The sequence below is a fragment of the Tachyglossus aculeatus genome, chromosome 17, assembly GCF_015852505.1.
Source record: "Tachyglossus aculeatus isolate mTacAcu1 chromosome 17, mTacAcu1.pri, whole genome shotgun sequence".
Classification (NCBI taxonomy): Eukaryota; Metazoa; Chordata; class Mammalia; order Monotremata; family Tachyglossidae; genus Tachyglossus; species Tachyglossus aculeatus.
Window position 1 is genome coordinate 34821992 of NC_052082.1, and position 17799 is coordinate 34839790.

At 45.5% G+C, this 17799-nt stretch overlaps 1 protein-coding gene across 1 annotated transcript in view; it reads left to right on the plus strand.

Moving 5' to 3' along the window:
* The first annotated feature begins 550 nt into the window (after positions 1–550).
* Positions 551–17799, plus strand: part of EDNRB (endothelin receptor type B) — a 33898-nt gene continuing 16649 nt past the window's right edge. The window contains exon 1 of the mRNA XM_038758803.1: positions 551–997. Coding sequence (XP_038614731.1) covers positions 551–997 — 447 coding nt within the window. The remainder of the gene's footprint in view (positions 998–17799) is intronic.

Here is a 17799-nt window from a genome sequence, read left to right on the forward strand (position 1 = left end):
TTCCCCGGTAGCGAGAAAGGGGCGGGCGGACCACCGAGGCTACCCCGGTCGGGTCCCGCAGAGTTTCCCCGGCAGGGAGAGAGAGAAGGGCGGGAGGACCAACGAGGCTCCCTCCGTGGGGTCCCGCGGAGGTTTCCCCAGCAGGGAGAGGGACCGGGGGGTTGCCGAGGCTGGTCCGAGCTGGTCCAGTGGAGATTTCCCTGTTGGGAAGGGAGGGGCGGACTACCGAGGCTACCCTGATCCCGTCCGGCGGAGGTTTCCCCGGTAGCGAGAAAGGGGCGACGGACCACCGAGGTTTCCCCGGTAGCGAGAAAGGGGCGGGAGGACTACCGAGGCTCCCCGGGTGGGGTCCCGCGGAGGTTCCCCGGGCAGGGAGAGGGAGAAGGGCGGGCTGCCGAGGCTACCGCGGTCCCGCCCCCGGAGACTCCGCCCTCGGCGCCCCTCCCTCCTCGCCTTTCCCTCCGGTCCGTCCGTCCGTCCTTCGGCCGTCCCCTCGGAGCCCAGCGGCTCGCAGAGCATCCCGCGCCTGTTGCGCCTTCTCGGCAGCGGCATGGCCCCGCGGGGGCCCGGGCTCGGGCGGGCGGCGCTGGTCCTGGCCGCCCTGACCTGCTTCGCCGTCGGGGCCCGGGCCGAGGAGGAGGAGGAGGGGGGCGGCCCCGGCTCCCCCTTGGCCGGCCCGGCCAACGGCAGCGGCCCGGCCCGGCCCGCCGAGCCTGCCGGAGGGCCCCCCGGGGGAGGCGGCCCCCCCGGCGGGAGGGCCCGGCCGCGCTGGCCGCCCATGTGCTCCGGCCAGACGGGGATCAAGGCCACCTTCAAGTCCATCAACACGGCCGTGGCCGGCCTGGTCTTCGTGCTGGGCCTCATCGGCAACTCCACCCTGCTGCGGATCATCTACAAGAACAAGTGCATGCGCAACGGGCCCAACATCCTCATCGCCAGCCTGGCCCTCGGGGACCTCGTCCACATCCTCGTCGACATCCCCGTCAACGTCTACAAGGTAGGGACCTTGGGAGAGTCACCGAGCCTCAGTTACCTCCTCTGGAAAATGGGGATGAAGACTGGGAGCCCCACGTGGGGCAACCTCATCCCCTTGTATCCCCTCCCAGCGCTTAGAACGGTGCTCTGCACATAGTAAGCGCTTAATAAATGCCATCATCATTATTATTATTATTATTGGTCTGCCGCATGTCTGCTGGGGGACCTTGGGCGAGTCACTTCGCTTCTCCGAGCCTCAGTTACCTCCTCTGGAAAATGGGGATGAAGACTGGGAGCCCCACGTGGGGCAACCTCATCACCTTGTATCCCCTCCCAGCGCTTAGAACGGTGCTCTGCACATAGTAAGCGCTTAATAAATGCCATCATCATTATTATTATTATTATTGGTCTGCCGCATGTCTGCTGGGGGACCTTGGGCAAGTCACTTCGCTTCTCTGAGCCTCAGTTACCTCAACTGGAAAATGGGGATGAAGACTGTGAGCCCCACGTGGGGCAACCTCATCACCTTGTATCCCCTCCCAGCGCTTAGAACGGTGCTCTGCACATAGTAAGCGCTTAATAAATGCCATCATCATTATTATTATTATTATTATTATTATTATAGATCATGGGTTCGAATTCCAGCTCTGCCGCATGTCTGCTGGGGGACCTTGGGCAAGTCACTTCACTTCTCTGAGCCTCAGTTACCTCATCTGGAAAATGGGGATGAAGACTGTGAGCCCCACGTGGGGCAACCTCATCACCTTGTATCCCCTCCCAGCGCTTAGAACGGTGCTTTGCACATAGTAAGCGCTTAATAAATGCCATCATCATTATTATTATTATTATTATTATTGGTCTGCCGCATGTCTGCTGGGGGACCTTGGGCAAGTCACTTCGCTTCTCTGAGCCTCAGTTACCTTATCTGGAAAATGGGGATGAAGACTGTGAGCCCCATGTGGGACAACTTGATCACCTTGTATCCCCCCAGCGCTTAGAACAGTGCTTTGCACATAGTAAGCGCTTAATAGATGCCATTATTATTATTATTATTATAGGTCATGGGTTCGAATCCCGGCTCTGCCGCATGTCTGCTGGGGGACCTTGGGCAAGTCACTTCACTTCTCTGAGCCTCAGTTACCTCATCTGGAAAATGGGGATGAAGACTGTGAGCCCAACATGGGACAACCTCATCACCTTGTATCCCCTCCCAGCGCTTAGAACAGTGCTTTGCACATAGTAAGCGCTTAACAAATACTATTATTATTATTATTATTATTATTATTATTATTATTATTGGGACTGTGAGCCCACTGTTGGGTAGGGACTGTCTCTCTATGTTGCCCACTTGGACTTCCCAAGCGCTCAGTCCAGTGCTCTGCACACAGTAAGCACTTAATAAATACGATTGATTGGGACCCACAGGGCATGGGTTCAAATCCCGGCCCCGACACTCGTCAGCTGCGCCACTTGGGGTGAAGCACTTCACTTCTCCAAGTGGCTCTGTGGTGGAAAGAGCACGGGCTTGGGAGTCGGAGGGCGTGGGTTCAAATCCCAGCCCCGCCGCTTCTCAACTTTGGGCAAGTCACTTCACTTCTCTGAGCCTCAGTTACCTCATCTGGAAAATGGGATTAAGATTATGAGTCCCACATGGGACAACCTGATCACTTTGTATCGTCCACAGCGCTTAGAACAGTGCTTTGCACATAGTAAGCACTTAACAAATACCAAAATTATTAGTATTATCATTATTCCCAGGGCTTCAGTTCCCTCATCTGGAAAATGGGGGTGAAGACTGTGAGCCCCACGTGGGACAACCTGATCACCTTGTAACCTCCCCAGCGCTTAGAACAGTGCTTCGCACGTAGCAAGTGCTTAATGAGTGCCATTAGGGTCACGCTTACTAGAGTCCCCACCGGTCAGCATTCAGTCATTCGGACGAATTTAATGAGCACAGACTGTTTACGGAGCAGGGGACAGAGCGCTTGATAACGATGGCATTTCGGAGGCGCCTACTATGTGCCAAGCACCGTTCAAAGCACTGGGGAGGTTACCAGGCGATCAGGTGGTCCCACGTGGGGCTCACAGTCTCCATCCCCATTTTACAGATGAGGTAATAGAGGCACAGAGGAGTGAAGTGACTCACCCAAAGTCGCACAGCTGACAAGTGATGGAGCCGGGATTTGAACCCACGACCTCTGACTCCCAAGCCCAGGCTCTTTCCACTGACCCACGCTCCTTGAGTTGGGCCACTCCACACCAGCCACCTCACCCGGCTCTCTAGCCACCCCCTTCCCCTTCCCCCCTAACCCCCGTTCCCCAGAGCCAGTTGGCCTGGGTTGTGCATATAGCTATAATTCTATTTATTCTGATGGTAATAATAATAATAATGTTGGTATTTGTTAAGCGCTTACGATGTGCCAAGCACTGTTCTAAGCACTGCAGTAGATGCAAAGTAATCAGGTTGTCCCACGTGGGGCTCGCAGTCTTCATCCCTATTTGACAGATGAGGAAACTGAGGCCCAGAGAAGTGAAGTGACTTGCCCAAGGTCACACAGCTGACAAGTGGCGGAGCCGGGATTTGAACCCACGACTTCTGACTCCAAAGCCCGGGCTCTTTCCTCTAAGCCACGTAGTGACACCCGTCTATTTGTTTGGTTTTGTTGTTTGTCTCCCCCTTCTAGACTGTGAGCCCGTGGTTGGATAAGGACCATCTCTACAGGTTGCCGATTTGTACTTCCCAAACGCTTAGTACAGTGCTCTGCACACAGTAAGCACTCAATAAATACGATTGAATGAGTGAATGAAGGCCTAGCACAGTGCTCTGTACACAGTGAGCGCCCAGTCAATACGATCGAATGAAAGAACACATCCATCCACAGATGGATTCAGACTCTCCAGTCGTTTCCAGCGTGCACGGCTTTAAATTTAGAATTAGTCCCGTGCGAGCCCCTGAACTTTTAGGAGTAACAGGTGATTAACTGAGTTTCTTTAATTACTGCTCCCGGAATAGTTGCCAACCTACAGGGTGTTAATCAATCCGTGGAGTGTCCTGACGCCTGCTGTGTACAGAGCACTTTACTCAGCGCTCGGAAGTGTCCAGGAATTAGCAGACATGATACCCACCCTCAAGGAGCTGACTGTTTTGCTGGGGAAGAACCGGCCCAAATCCATCACAGTTAGAAGGAGAAGGAAAAAAGAACTTACACATCAATCATATTTACACTTACTGAGTGCCGAGCAGTGTTATAAACGCTTGGAAGAGTCCAAGTTGACAGAGTTGGTAGACAGGTTCCCTGATCCTTCTGCATCACCCTGACTTGCTCCCTCTCTTCATCCCCCCTCCCAGCACCACAGCACCTATGTACAGATCTGTCGTTTATTTATTTATATGAATGTCTTTCTCCCCCTCTTGACCGTAAGCTCGTTATGGGTAGGGAGTGAATGTGTTTCTTCTTATAGTGTACTTTCCCAAGCGCTTTGTGTAATGTTCTGCACGCGGTAAGCGCCCTATAAATGCGAATGACTGAGTGCCCGCAAGGAGCTGTCTGCCGATGTAACAGGGAGTGTAAGATACATATATAAAGTTCTACAGGAGGATGTGAATACTGAGGTTCGGAAGTAGGACAAAGGTACCCAAGTGGCATTTGGGGTGAAAATAAACTGGGGCAGTTAGGAATGAATATCTGGTGCTGGAATGTACTTTCCAAGCGTTTAGTACAGTGCTCTGCACACAGTAAGCGCTTAATAAATACGAGTGAATGAATGAATCACAGAAAAGGATGTGATTTCAGAAGGGATTTGAGATGGGGAAAGCTGTGGTATGAAGGATTTGAAGGGAAAGAGTGTGAAAGGGTGGCAGGAGAAAAGAGAATGAGTCACGGTGAGTGAGTAGGTGAGCCTCCTAAAGTCTTGGTGCAATTTTAAACTGCTTTTGACATATAGGAAAAGTGAATTTAAGTGACGCAAACGTACATCATAAAGTTCTTTGGTAATACGTATTACATCTCGATGATGTTGCCCACTTCAGCTGACCACAGTGCACAGTTAACCTCTTCTACCCTGGCCATATTAAAAAAGCAGGAATTTAAAAGACTCTGGCAAGTGTGGCTTGCAAATGATTCCAGTAATGCTCTAAAAAGTCTCTGAGGTATTTTGCATTTAAGTACCACTTACATTTTATTTTCAGCATACGCAACTCAAAACTGATCAAAGTTGAAAGTTGCACAAGAACTTTATCAACATGTAAATATATATACTACATGCAGTTTTATATATGAATATATATAGAGAGAGGGAGTTTAGTCAAACTGCCTAATGCTGATCCAATTAAGAAGCTATGATAATTTTTTAAAATTCAAATACAGACATCGACAATTTGAAGGTAGCACTTTTTTAAAAAAAAAAAGTAACCGTGTTTTTTTTATGGAAAACAGAGAGAAAGTTATAGTTCTAATCCCGGCTTTGCCGTTTGCTTGATGTGGGACCTTGGGCAAATCCTTTACCTTCTCTGGACCTCAGTCAGCTCATCTTTGTGTCCGACTTGATTATCACGTCATCGGTCCCAGTGCTTCGTACAGGACTTGGCACATAGAAAGTACTTCACAAATACCACAATCAGTGAATGGTACTTATTGAATGCTTACCACGTGCAGAGCACTGTACTAAGCTCTTGGAAGAATACAGCACAATAGAATTAGTAGGCACGAACTCTGTCCTAAAGGAGTTTGCCGTCAAAGTGGAGAGACACTCATTAAAATAAATTACAGATAGAGGAAATGGGAGCGTGTAAGGTTATGTACCTAAGTGCTGTGGCAGGGGCGGTGCTTAAGGTGTATAGATCCTAGTGCATAGATGATGCAGAAGGGAGGGAAAATAGGGGAATTGAGGGCTTAAAGAAGACCGTTTGGAGGAGATCTGATTTAAGTAGGTCTTTTAAAAGGTGGGAGAGTGGTGTTCTGGTTTGTTGGATATAGGCCAGGGGGCAGGTGTGGGAAAGGGATCAGAGGCAAAACAGATGAGACCAAGGTACAGTGTGCAGGTTAGAGAGGCTAAGGTTAAGTAGTGAGGTTAAGTAGGAGGGAGAGAGCCGATTGAGTGCCTTAAAGCCGACGGTAAGAAGTTTCTGTTTGATGCGGAGGTGGAAAACCAACTGCTGGAGATAGTTTGGAGGAGTGGGGAGACACAGGCTGAGTATTTTTTGAGAAAAATCATCCGGGCAGCAGGGTGAAATGTGGACTGGAGTAGGGAGAGGCAGGAGGCAGTGAGGTCATCAAGGAGGCGGACGCAAAAGTCAAGGAGGGAGATATGATCATTGTGTTAGTCGTTTGGGTGTAGGGGAAGGGGTGGATTCTAGAAATGATGATGATTATTATGGTACTTGTTAAGCACTGTCTGCATGCAAAGCACTCTACTAAGCTCTGGGCTCAAGACAAGAAAATTGGGTTGGAAACAGTCCCTGTCCCGCATGGGACTCACAGCCTTAATCCCCATTTAACAGATGAGGTAACTGAAGCACAGATAAATGGAGTGACTTGTCCAAAGTCACACAGCAGACAAGTGGCAGAGCCAGTATTCGAACCCAGGACCTTCTGACTCCCAAGCGCATGCTCTATCCACTAGGCTAAGCTGCTTCCTCTGTGTGACATGAATGCGGTGTGAGGTGATGCTTCTCTAAGTGATGCGAAGATAGAACCGACAGCAGGATTCGGTGACAGACTGAATATGTGAGTTGAATGAAAGAGATAAAAGAGGTGGTAGTTGAAGCCACGGAAGCAAATGAATTCTCCAAGCCAGTAGGTATAAATGGAGAATATAAGGGGACCCAGAACTGAGCCTTGAGGGACTCCCACAGTTAAAGGATGGGAGGCAGAGGAGGAACCCATGAAAGAGAGATAGGAAGAGAACCAGGAGAGGGCCGTGTCAGCGAAGCTAAGGTTGGATAATTAATGCTTCCGTTAGAAAGGGGTGGTCGAGAGTGTTGAAGGCAGGAGGATTAGGACGGAGTAGAGACCGTTGGATTTGGCAAGAAGGAGATCACTGGTGACCTTTGAGAGGGTGGTTTGTGTGAAGTGAAGGGGACGGAAGCCAGATTGGAGTAGTTCAAAGAGAGAATTGGGGAAGAGAAACCTAAGACAGTGGGTGTAGAGAACTCACTTAAAGGGTCTGGAGAGGAGTGATAGGAGGATGATGGGGCGATAACTGGAGGAAACCATGGGGCCAAGGGAGGGTTTCTGTAGGACAGGCCAGAGATTAGCATGTTTGAAAGCAGTGGGGAAGAAGCCACTGGAAAGTGAACATTTGAAGATGGAAGTCAAGGAGGGAATAAGGGAGGAGGCAAGTTCTTTGATAAGATGCAAAGGGATCAGGTCAGATGCGTAGGTGGTGGGGGTGGATTTTGAGAGAAGGCAGGAGATCTCCTCTTGACATACTGCTGAGAAAGATGGGGGAGTTGAAGAAGGGGCAGGAAGAGGAAGGGCCTGGAGAGGAGCAGGGGCAGATTTTAGGGGGATCATGTCTGAAGGTTTCAAGTATCTCAATAAAGTAGGTGGCCAGGTCATTAGGGGCAAGAGATGGTGGAGATGGGGGACAGGGGGTTTGAGGATGGAATTAAGCATCAGAACAATTAGCAAAGGCAGTGAGCATGGGTGTCAATAAGGATGGAGAAATAATTTTGCTGGGCACAGGAGAAAACAGAGTTAAAGCACACAAGTACTGAAGGGGTGATGGGGAGAATTGGGGAAATCTAGAGTCTTTGATTTTACCAACAAAGTAGTCGGTATGGTCATTGCGGTAGTGGTGCAGGGAGAGGAGGGGGAAGGAGGGGAGTTTGGGAGATTCAGGAGGGAATAGAAATTTTGCCTGAATTCCCCTAGGAACACCTGTCAACATAGAGCAGACTTGAGACGTCCCCAAATCTCTGTGGTGGTTGGACCTATCTCCCAAACCATCACAGAGTTTGGGAATACTAATGGTAGGAGGGAGCGAGCTGATTGAGTGCCTTAGACCTGATGACTGAGCCCCAACTTGCTCAGAAATGTCCTTTATTTGGTTGTAACTAAAATAATATTACCTTTCAAACCTAATGTTACACTTAAACAGAGAAGCAGCGTGGCTCAGTGGATAGAGCCCAGCTTTGGAGTCAGAGGTCATGGGTTCAAATTCCGGCTCTGCCAATTGTCAGCTGTGTGACTTTGGGCAAGTCGCTTCACTTCTCTGTGCCTCAGTTACCTCATCTGTAAAATGGGGACTAAGACTGTGAGCCCCCTGTGGGACAATCTGATCATCTTGTATCCTCCCCAGCGCTTAATACAGTGCTTTGCACATAGTCAACACTTAATAAATGCCATCATTATTGTTATTATTATTATTAAACATGCAACCCATCTTTGTTCAGTCACTTGGCAAAATCAATCAATCAGTGGTATTTATTGAGCTCTTATTATGTGCAGAACACTGTACTAAGCACTTAGGAGTGTACAATACAACTGCGTTGTTAGGCACGTTCCCTACCCCCCGTGAGGTTACAGTCTGGATGGGGAGACAGACATTAATATAAATCAAGAAATTACAGATATGTACATAAGTGCTGCGAGACTGAGGGTGGGGTGAATACCAAGTGCTTAAAGGATAGATCCAAGGGCAAAATCCAAAGTCAATCAGTCTTTCAATCAGTAGTATTTACTGAGTGCTTACTATGTGCAGAGCACTGTACTAAGTGCTTGGGAGAGAACAGTACAAGAGAGCTGATAGACACACTCCCTGCCTACAAGGAGCTACAGTCTAGAGCCGGGGGACAGACATTAATATAAATAAAACAATTTGCAGGCATGTACACAAGTGCTGTGGGGCTGACGTTGGGGCGAATACCAAGTACCCAACAGATCCTAGTGCAAAATCCAGAATCAATCAATCAATGGTATTGATTGAGTGCTTACTGCATGCAGAACACTGTACTAAGCACTTGGGAGAGTACAGAATCCTGATTGGCATTCCATTATGTTGACAGAAAACAACAGAAGAACATATGCCGAATTCACAATGGCAAACAAAAGCTGGGGCAGTAGGAGTAATTGAAGTGCTGGTTATGATGGGGGTGAGGTATGCTTTTTAATCTAGTAAAAACGGGTGTGAGGAGGAGAGCTTTTCTTTAATTTTGAAGAAGAGAAGCAGAATTTCATGAGGTCAGTAACCCTTTGGCCAGATACTCGGGCACTCAGGTTGATGAACTGGCTATGTTAGTGGAAGGCGAAAGACAGAATTAGGTGAGAGCAGAGCAGTAGGGAAGCAGGTGGCTTAGTGGATAGAGCCTCGGCCTGGGAGTCGGAAGGACCTGGTTCCCAATCCCGGCTCCGCCACATGCCTGCTGTGTGACCTTGCGCAAGTCACTTAACTTCTCTGGGGCTCAGTTACCTCATCTGTAAAATGGCGATTAAGACTGGAAGCCCCATGTGAGACAGGGACTGTGTCCAACCGGATTAACTTGTATCTTCTCCAGTGCTTAGAACAGTGCTTGGCACCATAATTGTTATTATTGTTACCTGAAACCTACCCTGGGGAGTTTGAATTGGATTAGAGAGGCAAATGCAGATTTCTGAACAAGAGAGGATCCTTGCTGGTTCGTTTTCCACCTTTATCTCCTAACTGTTCTGGGTCCTTTACTTTTCTCCCCATATCAGTGTGGTAGCAGTTGGAGAGGATGGAGCAGATTCTACAAATTTTATGAACGTAGAACCGACAAGGATTTAGTGACAGGCTGAATACATAGGTTAATCGATAGATGAATCAAGGACGATGCTTGAAATCTGTTGTGTTGGAAAAGTTTTCCAGAGATGTGGAAGGTTATTCTAACACCTCTATCTGGGTACCGTGCTGTATCTTCCAACATGCCTGTATTCAGTAAATTGAACAGCATCAGGAGAGTGATATAACCCTGCTTTAGTCCCTTGGAGTTGGGGGATGATTGTACGGGTCATACTTGCCTAGCCAGCTGTGCCATCTTGTAATAGTCTGAGAATTTCAATGAATTTTTCAGGGCAGCCAAATTTTCAAAGCACAGAGTTCCGATCTGTTGATGGCATCAAGTGTTTTCATAGCGGCGATAAAAACTCAATAGAGTTATCGGCGAGTGAATGCTCTACTTTTTAGCTGTATCTGTGCTGCAGAGATCTAGTCTACCGTGCTATGCTGTCATCTGAAACCACAATGTAATTCCGAGAGTGTTTAATCAATGATAACACTCAGTAGTTGAATAGTCCTGCCACGATCTTGTCAGCAATCGAGAGTAATGAAACACCTTGATAATTGTCAATCCGCTTTTTCCCCTTCCACCTTGAAGATAATGAAGACATCTTTGAGATCCTAATACATCTCTTTAATGGTTACTGTGTTGAGGAATAATTTGTACCAGGGCTTAAGCAGAGCGTCCCTTAGTATAGTGCTCTGCACACAGTAAGCGCTCAGTAAATATGATTGAATGAATGAATGTTATAATTGTCAGTAGGAATGCCATGTTTATAGGCTAGCAGGTATGCCATCAGATCCGAGGGTTTTGCTAGTTTTCAGGGTTGTGATTTCAACACTTAAGACAAGGGCATTTCTTTGCTTGTTGAAATCAAATTTTCAATTGTATTTATTGAGTGCTTACTGTGTGAAGAACACTGTTCTAAGTGCTTGGGAGAGTAATACAGTAGAGTTGGTACACACAATCGCTGCCTCCAAGGAGCAGGGTGAGTCCAGATAGGGAGACAGACATTAAACTAAATTACAGATAGGGGAGGTGGGAGAGTATGAAGGTATGTACATTAGTGCTGTGGGGCTGGTGGCAGTGGGGGTGAATATCAAGCACTTAAGGGGTACAGACCCAAGTTCATAAGCAACGCAGAAGGGAGGGGCAAATAGGTACCACAAGGGTCTCGTCAAGGAAGAACTCTTGGAGAAGATGTGATTTTTTTAGGAAGGCTTTGAAGGTGGGTAGATTGGTGGTCTGTAGATAGAAAGTGGGAGGGAGTCCCAGGCTAAAGGGAGAATGTGGGCAAAAGGTCAGATAAGATCATGGTACAGTGAGTCGCCTGGCATCAGGGGAGCAAAATGCCTGGGTGGTTCAATGAGTCAGTGAATAGAAGGTCAGGATCACGAGACTTTCCTTCAATCCCTCTGGTGGTTATGGAAGTTCTTGAAAGGTGGAGAGAGCTTTTCAGGCTATTGACCCCTTCTGGCTTCCAACAGCAGTTGTTACTACTTTGGGACAGTGCAGCAACTTAAAAAATCAGGTAAATGAGAACTAAGTACCCAGTGCCAGTACAAGACTAAATAAAGAGCTTGGAGGCTGCAGGTAGAGCTTAGGCTAAGCCCCACTTTTCCTCATCTCCCACTCCCTTCTGCAACGCCCCGACTTGCTCCCTTTACTCTTCCCCCATCTCCCCACCCTAAAGCACTTATATACATACATATACTCAGCACTTATGTATATATCTGTAATTGTATTTATTTATATTGATGTCTGTGTATTTGTATTGATGTCTGTCTCCCCCCCTCTAAGACTGTGAGTTCCAAATTATTATTAAGATAAAAGATGATGCTACCGACGGTGAGATCGGTTGATGGTGCTAGTGAAGGTGGCGGTAGATAATTATGCAAGACCAGATGTTTCTCCTGTGTTATATGTACTAAGGATAGAGCCCATACAGGGCTATGTTCTGTTTTGGAGCCCTTCTTTGCCTCCCCCTTAACATACTGCAGACCATGGCTTTCCTTGACTTTAAAGTCCTTCTGGAACCACATCTCCTCCAAGAGACCTTCCCTGATTAATCTCTTACCTCCCCTCTCCAACCACTTCATCACTTCCCTGTCACCTATACACTTGGGTACTGTCTTTCCCATCACCCTCCTTGCCGGCTCCCTGGCAGCACTTATGTACGTAGCCACGGACGCTGTTCTTTCCCCATTTGTAATTTATTATAGTGCCTGTCTCCCCTGATAGACTGTAAGCTCCTTGAAGGCAGGGATTCATAAAATCACCATCCTCCTACCACTGGAAATGAGAGTTGTGGAGAGAATTGTGATGGATAGGAATGGCAGCTTCCTTCAGTGATGCTGCCCCTGGGAATTGTCCTTCCCACAGGCCTCGGAGCGGTGAGGTCTCAGCATGTTAATCAAGAGTTGGGAAGGGTTGGAGGGGAAGAGGGAAGAGTTGGGATGGTTTTGCCATCCAACCATTAACTATCAATGGGCACCCAACTCTTCAGTGGGGGCCACTGAAGAAGTCCTTCCCCATGGTAGCTCCCATGGACTGCTCTGAGGCTTGAAGGGAGTGAAGAACTCAAAGAGGAGAAAAGCTCAGAGAGTAGGGACCATACTCCAGGACTCAAGGGGAGAATTTTACTGAAAGTGACAAAAAACATGGAGCCCCCTTTATTTGCCAAGTTAGCTGAACTCAGTCATTTCAATGAGAAGCCCATTCCTACTAACATCTAATTTTTCTGAATGAGTCAAATTACATACAGGGAGGGCTAAGGGTTAAAGTTCATGAAAATGCTTCCGATTCAGAATCAGATCCTGAAAATATTCTTGAATGGGACTTTGTTTGGCACACCGATATGAAGAAATTGGAATTTCTTCTTAAATACTATTCTATTCACCCCTTTGAAATGAAAGATCTCTTTTTCTATGGTAAATTCTAGCAGCGTATTAATGACAGAGAACACTGTCCTTAGTTATAGTCTAAGGCAAGTGGTTTTAATTGTTCTTCTCACATATGCTTGAGAAGCAGCTTGGCCTAGTGGATGGTGGATAGAGCACGGCCTAGGAGTCAGAAGATTCTGGATTCTAATCCTGCCTCCGCCACGTGTCTGCTGTGGGCCTTTGAGCAAGTTACTTAACTTCTCTATGCCTCAGTTTACCTCATCTATAAAATGGGGATTAAGATTGTGAGCTCCATGTGGGACGGGAATTGGTGCCCAACCCAATTTGCTTGTATCCACCCCACTGCTTAGAAGAGTGCCTGGCACAAAGCAAGTGCTTAACAAATACCACAATTATTACTATTATTATTATTATTGATAACAAGATAGTCAGATCAGCCATCCCAGCCTAACCCAGTCCAGAACCCAACCCCAGCCCTAGTAAGGCAAAACTTATCAAGAAACAATATAAGAATTGAAAAGCTTTAAAGGCTGGAAGTTGTTATAAAGCCTAAAGCTACTTCCCACAAGACTAAATTGTGAAAGCTGTGCGTATTGTGAATTTTATGGAATGATTTCAGCACCATAAAGAGCCACATGTGACCGTACACAGTAAGTTAGAAAAAACAGGAAAAGAAAATATGTCCACAGCAGTTCAGGCAGATGCAACATTAGGGCAGAACTGTTAAATTTAATGTTTCCCAAACATTTAAAGGCTTGGGTTTTTTTCTTAGCAGTCATAATATTTTAGCACCCTTCCCCCTCAGAACATTGTTTTTTGAATTTCAAAGCAAAAAAAGTAGTAATGAATAACAAGTGGGGGGTGGGGGGAAGCAAACTCTGAGTGTGCTAGCCTTTGCTGTATTCCAGGCCTCCTTCTTTAAACATCATTTTAAAAAACTTACTAAATGTAATAATACAACATGAGATTTGTGTATCCTCTTTGGAGTTTTTCCTTCTTCAGAGAGGACCACCTATTTACATTTCTTAGATTGTGATGGAGGGACCTTGTCTAATCTCTTTACCCCAGCACTTGTCTGCGGTGTGACCTTGGGCAAATCATGCACACAGTAAGCGCTCAATAAATACGATTGAAGGAAAATTTGACCGCTCTGTGCCTCAGTTACCTCATCTGTGAAATGGGGATTGAGATTGTGAGCCACATGTGGGACAGGGACTGAGTCCAACCTGATTTCCTTGTATCCACCCCAACTCTGAGTACAGTCTGGCACATAGTAAACAATTAACAAGTACCACAATTAATATTATTATTATTATTTGCTTCTTCTGTAATTAGTTCTTAATAAATACTATCTACTCCATAATATATTAGAACAAGGTGCCACACTTATGGATTCTTTGAATGCATGGACCTGATGGGAGCAGGAACGGCAGATGATTGATTTTTGTTTGGCAAGGTGTGTTGCAGGAAAATGAAATTGCTCTAAAAAAGAAATTAATTCACCTTCTTTCTATGTTTTTCCATCTCCTTGAATTCTTGCTAAGGGTTTAGTACATATTCAGTTCTATTATTTAAGGTCTTAGTTTTGGTTCTTGTTTGGGATTTTAGCATATCACTCAACCGATTTCTTTCTACTCAATAAGTGGATTTAAGTTACAGATTCTATGAGTGTGTATATGTTAAACACAAATGGAAATTAGCAGACTTTTCGCCTTATTCAAGATTTGTGATTTAAAATCTCGATATCATCCGATGGAGTTGCCTTCAATTTAATTGCTTTTTCTGATGTATTCCTAGTGCAAAGATAAGATAAAGTTGTTCATCTCCAGATAAACTAGTTACAGGGTGTTTGACTGGATGTTCTCTTGGGTGTATTTGTGTACATGAAAGAATGAGAAAGAAAGGGAATTCCAGTGTGTAATGAGACGAATATTGATAAAGGTAAATACAATTTTCTCACAATTGTTATCTCCAACAGGAAGCCAAGATAAAAATACAGGGGATTAAGCATTCTGCAAAGTTTGTAAAACACTATCGCATGTCTTTTCCCCGTGCATCTCTCTCAGTTATAAATCGAAAAGACATTCCGAAGACATTATAGGAAAGTAATTTAAAGGCCCATTTCACAGTTCATCCACAATTATTAACAAGCTCTACTCCCATAAATACATTTAATATGAACACAGTACGATTTCCCTGTAATATACTTTTCACAAGTGCACTTAAACACTCATAAGTACAAAACCTTAGACCACGATCCTTCTCCATTTCTCTCCCCCCACCAGTAACATCAACTCCTACACTCTCAAAATTTCTTAAGGAGTCAGGACTGTTTGCTATTCCATTTAGACGGTGATGAAACTGCAGGTCTGGATAGTGTCAAGAATTGCTATGACAGAATTGAGTGAGAGTGAGGAAAATAATTAGCAATTCCTAGTCTTTCTTTCATTTTTACCTCTTTTTCACAAGCCAAACAGTTTGTTTTTCGACAAAGCTGGAAACTCCCTCTAACGTATCTTCCCATGGAGGTCAGGAGGTTGAATGACAAGTCATCTAAAATGAATGAATAAACTCAGGTTCCAAAGAATAGTAGGACATTTTCAGGGTGGGGAAGTATTCTGTTGAAAGTAAAAAGTGAATCAAAACTAAGGCAAAACTTATTGAGAAAAAATGTGAGAATTGAAAAGCTTTAAAGTCTGGAAGATAAGTTATAAAGTCTAAAGCTATTTCCCACAAGACTGTTGCAAATGTTGTATGCGTTATGAATTCTGTGGAACTTCTTGAGGCCCATAAACGGCCATATGTGACTGTACACAGTAAGTTAGAAAAAACAGGAAAAGAAAGTATGTACATAGCAGTTCAGGCAGAGGCAACATTGAGCAGAACTGTTAAATTCAATATTTCCCACACATGAAAAGGCTTGTTTTTTTCAGCATTAATAATATTTTAGCACTTCTCCCCCTTTGAATTTTTTTTAATTGTAAAGTAAGAAAGAAGTAATGAATAGTAAGTGAGGGGGGCAAGGCAACTCCAAGTGTGGTAGCCTTTGCTATAATCCAGGCCTCCTTTTTTAAGCATCATTTTAAAACTTACTGAGCGTAATAATACAAGATGAGTTTTAGGTCTACCCTTTGGGGTTTTTCCTTCTTCAGATAGGTCCGCAACCCTGGCAAAATTCAAGTCCATCAAAGAGTTCACTGTAGAAGCAGCATGACATAGGTGGATAGAGCACGGGCCTGGGAGCCAGGTGGTCATGGGTTCTAAATCCAGTTCTGCCACTGGTCGGCTGTGTGACCTTGGGCAAGTCATTTCACTTCTCTGGGCCTCAGTTCCCTCATCTATAAAATGGGGATTGAGACTGTGGGTCCCATGTGCGACAGGGGTTGAGTCCAACCTGATTAGCTTGTATCTACCCCAGTGTTTAGGACAGTGTCAAGCACATAGTAAGTGCTTAATACCATCATCATCATCATCACCTGGGAGAGCTTGGGTTGTGTATTTCTGTATGTGTTTATGTGAGAGTATGCTTTTGCATTTATTGATCTGCACCTCTGTTTCTTAATCTCTTCTTTTTCTGTCACTATCTCTCTCTGTCTCGTCTCTCCGTGTTTCTCTTCTTCTGTTTCTCCCTCCCCTATTCCTCTGCTGTTTCTCTTTGCTGCTTTCTTTTGCTGTCAAGCCTGTTCTTCTTTGAAGCCCCTTATTTGGGTCAGTTGAACTAGAAATAAATTATTTTGATTGCTAATGCAATCAATCGGTGGTATTCCATCAGTGTATCAGTCATTAGTATTTACTGAATGCTTACTATTTGTAGGGCACTGTACTAAGTGCTGGGGAGAGTACAATAAAACAGAATTGGTAGAAACATTCCCTGCCTATAGTGAGAGGTATTGAGTGCTTTCTGTGTGCACAACATTGTGCTAAGCACTTGGGAGAATACACCAGAGTTGGTAGACACATTCCTTGCTCACAATGAGATTACAGTCGAGAGAATGAAACCAAGTAGAAGATCATCATCTTGTGGCACATAGTAAGTGCTTAACGAATACAATCATTATTATTATTCAGCTTTTTACATGTACAGTATGTCTTTGTCATCCAGTTTTCTAGCACTGGATTAGCTAAAACTCTCTGTGATAGAATTCTAAGAAGGTAGATGTGAGAATTAACAGCAGTCTATTTCCATTGAATGCCCTTGGTTCTTGATAAGAAGAACAGACTGCCAATTGCCTGTGTTATTTCTCACTTAGAATGGTAGAAGTCACTTTGTGGTCTAGAAGGTCAAGAAGCAGTGTAACTATGCGGCCTCTAACTAGCCAGAAATACACCATCTGGATTAGGTTTCAAAAGGATACAGGGTAATCCTAAAGTTCATGTTCAGTGGCATTTCCTTGCTATTGCTCTCTTGTTAGTTTTTCTATGGCTAGAGAAATAATTCCATATGTTTATGATCAGTTAATGTTACTATGTTGAGCTTGATTTAAATTGTTTCATGTTTCAGTTAGCCTTGGCTGTTACATTTTGATGACACGAAGTTATAAGGTGCTCTCCCAACATTCAAAGCCCTCTTGAAACCTCCTTCAACGAGCATTCCCCAGTTAATTACCTGTACCTGAGGGCTCATGAACCTATAACCTATCTCTAGCACTTATGAAAATATTTAGGCTATTCCTCAGTGAGCTTGTATATATGTTTGCTTGTTTTTTTCCCGTTGTACATTCAGTGATTCATTCCGACTACTCTATTTGAAGATATCTTCGTGTCTATCTCCTCTATTAGAGTGTCAGCTCCTTGTGGACAGAGAACAGAGATGATGATGGATGATGATTATGGTATTTGTTAACTAAGTGCTTACTATGTGCCTAGCACCATTCTAAGCACTGGGATGGATAAAAGTTAATCAGGTGAGACACAGTCCCTGGCCCCCGTAAGATTTATGTCAGAGGAGCGAGGTGTGTGGGCTGGACTGTAGTAGGAAAGCAGCTGGGTAAGGTAGGAAGGGGCAACGTGATTGAGTTCTTTAAAGCCAGTGATAAGGAGTTTCTGTTTCTGGGACAATTGGAGTGTGATTTGTACCTCCAGGACCACGGCAGCTTGTGCCCACTGCAGGAATGGAGGTGGACTGTTTTGGCCAGTGGCAGCTAAAATTACGGTCGGCTGACTGTGACCCGACGTGAGGGC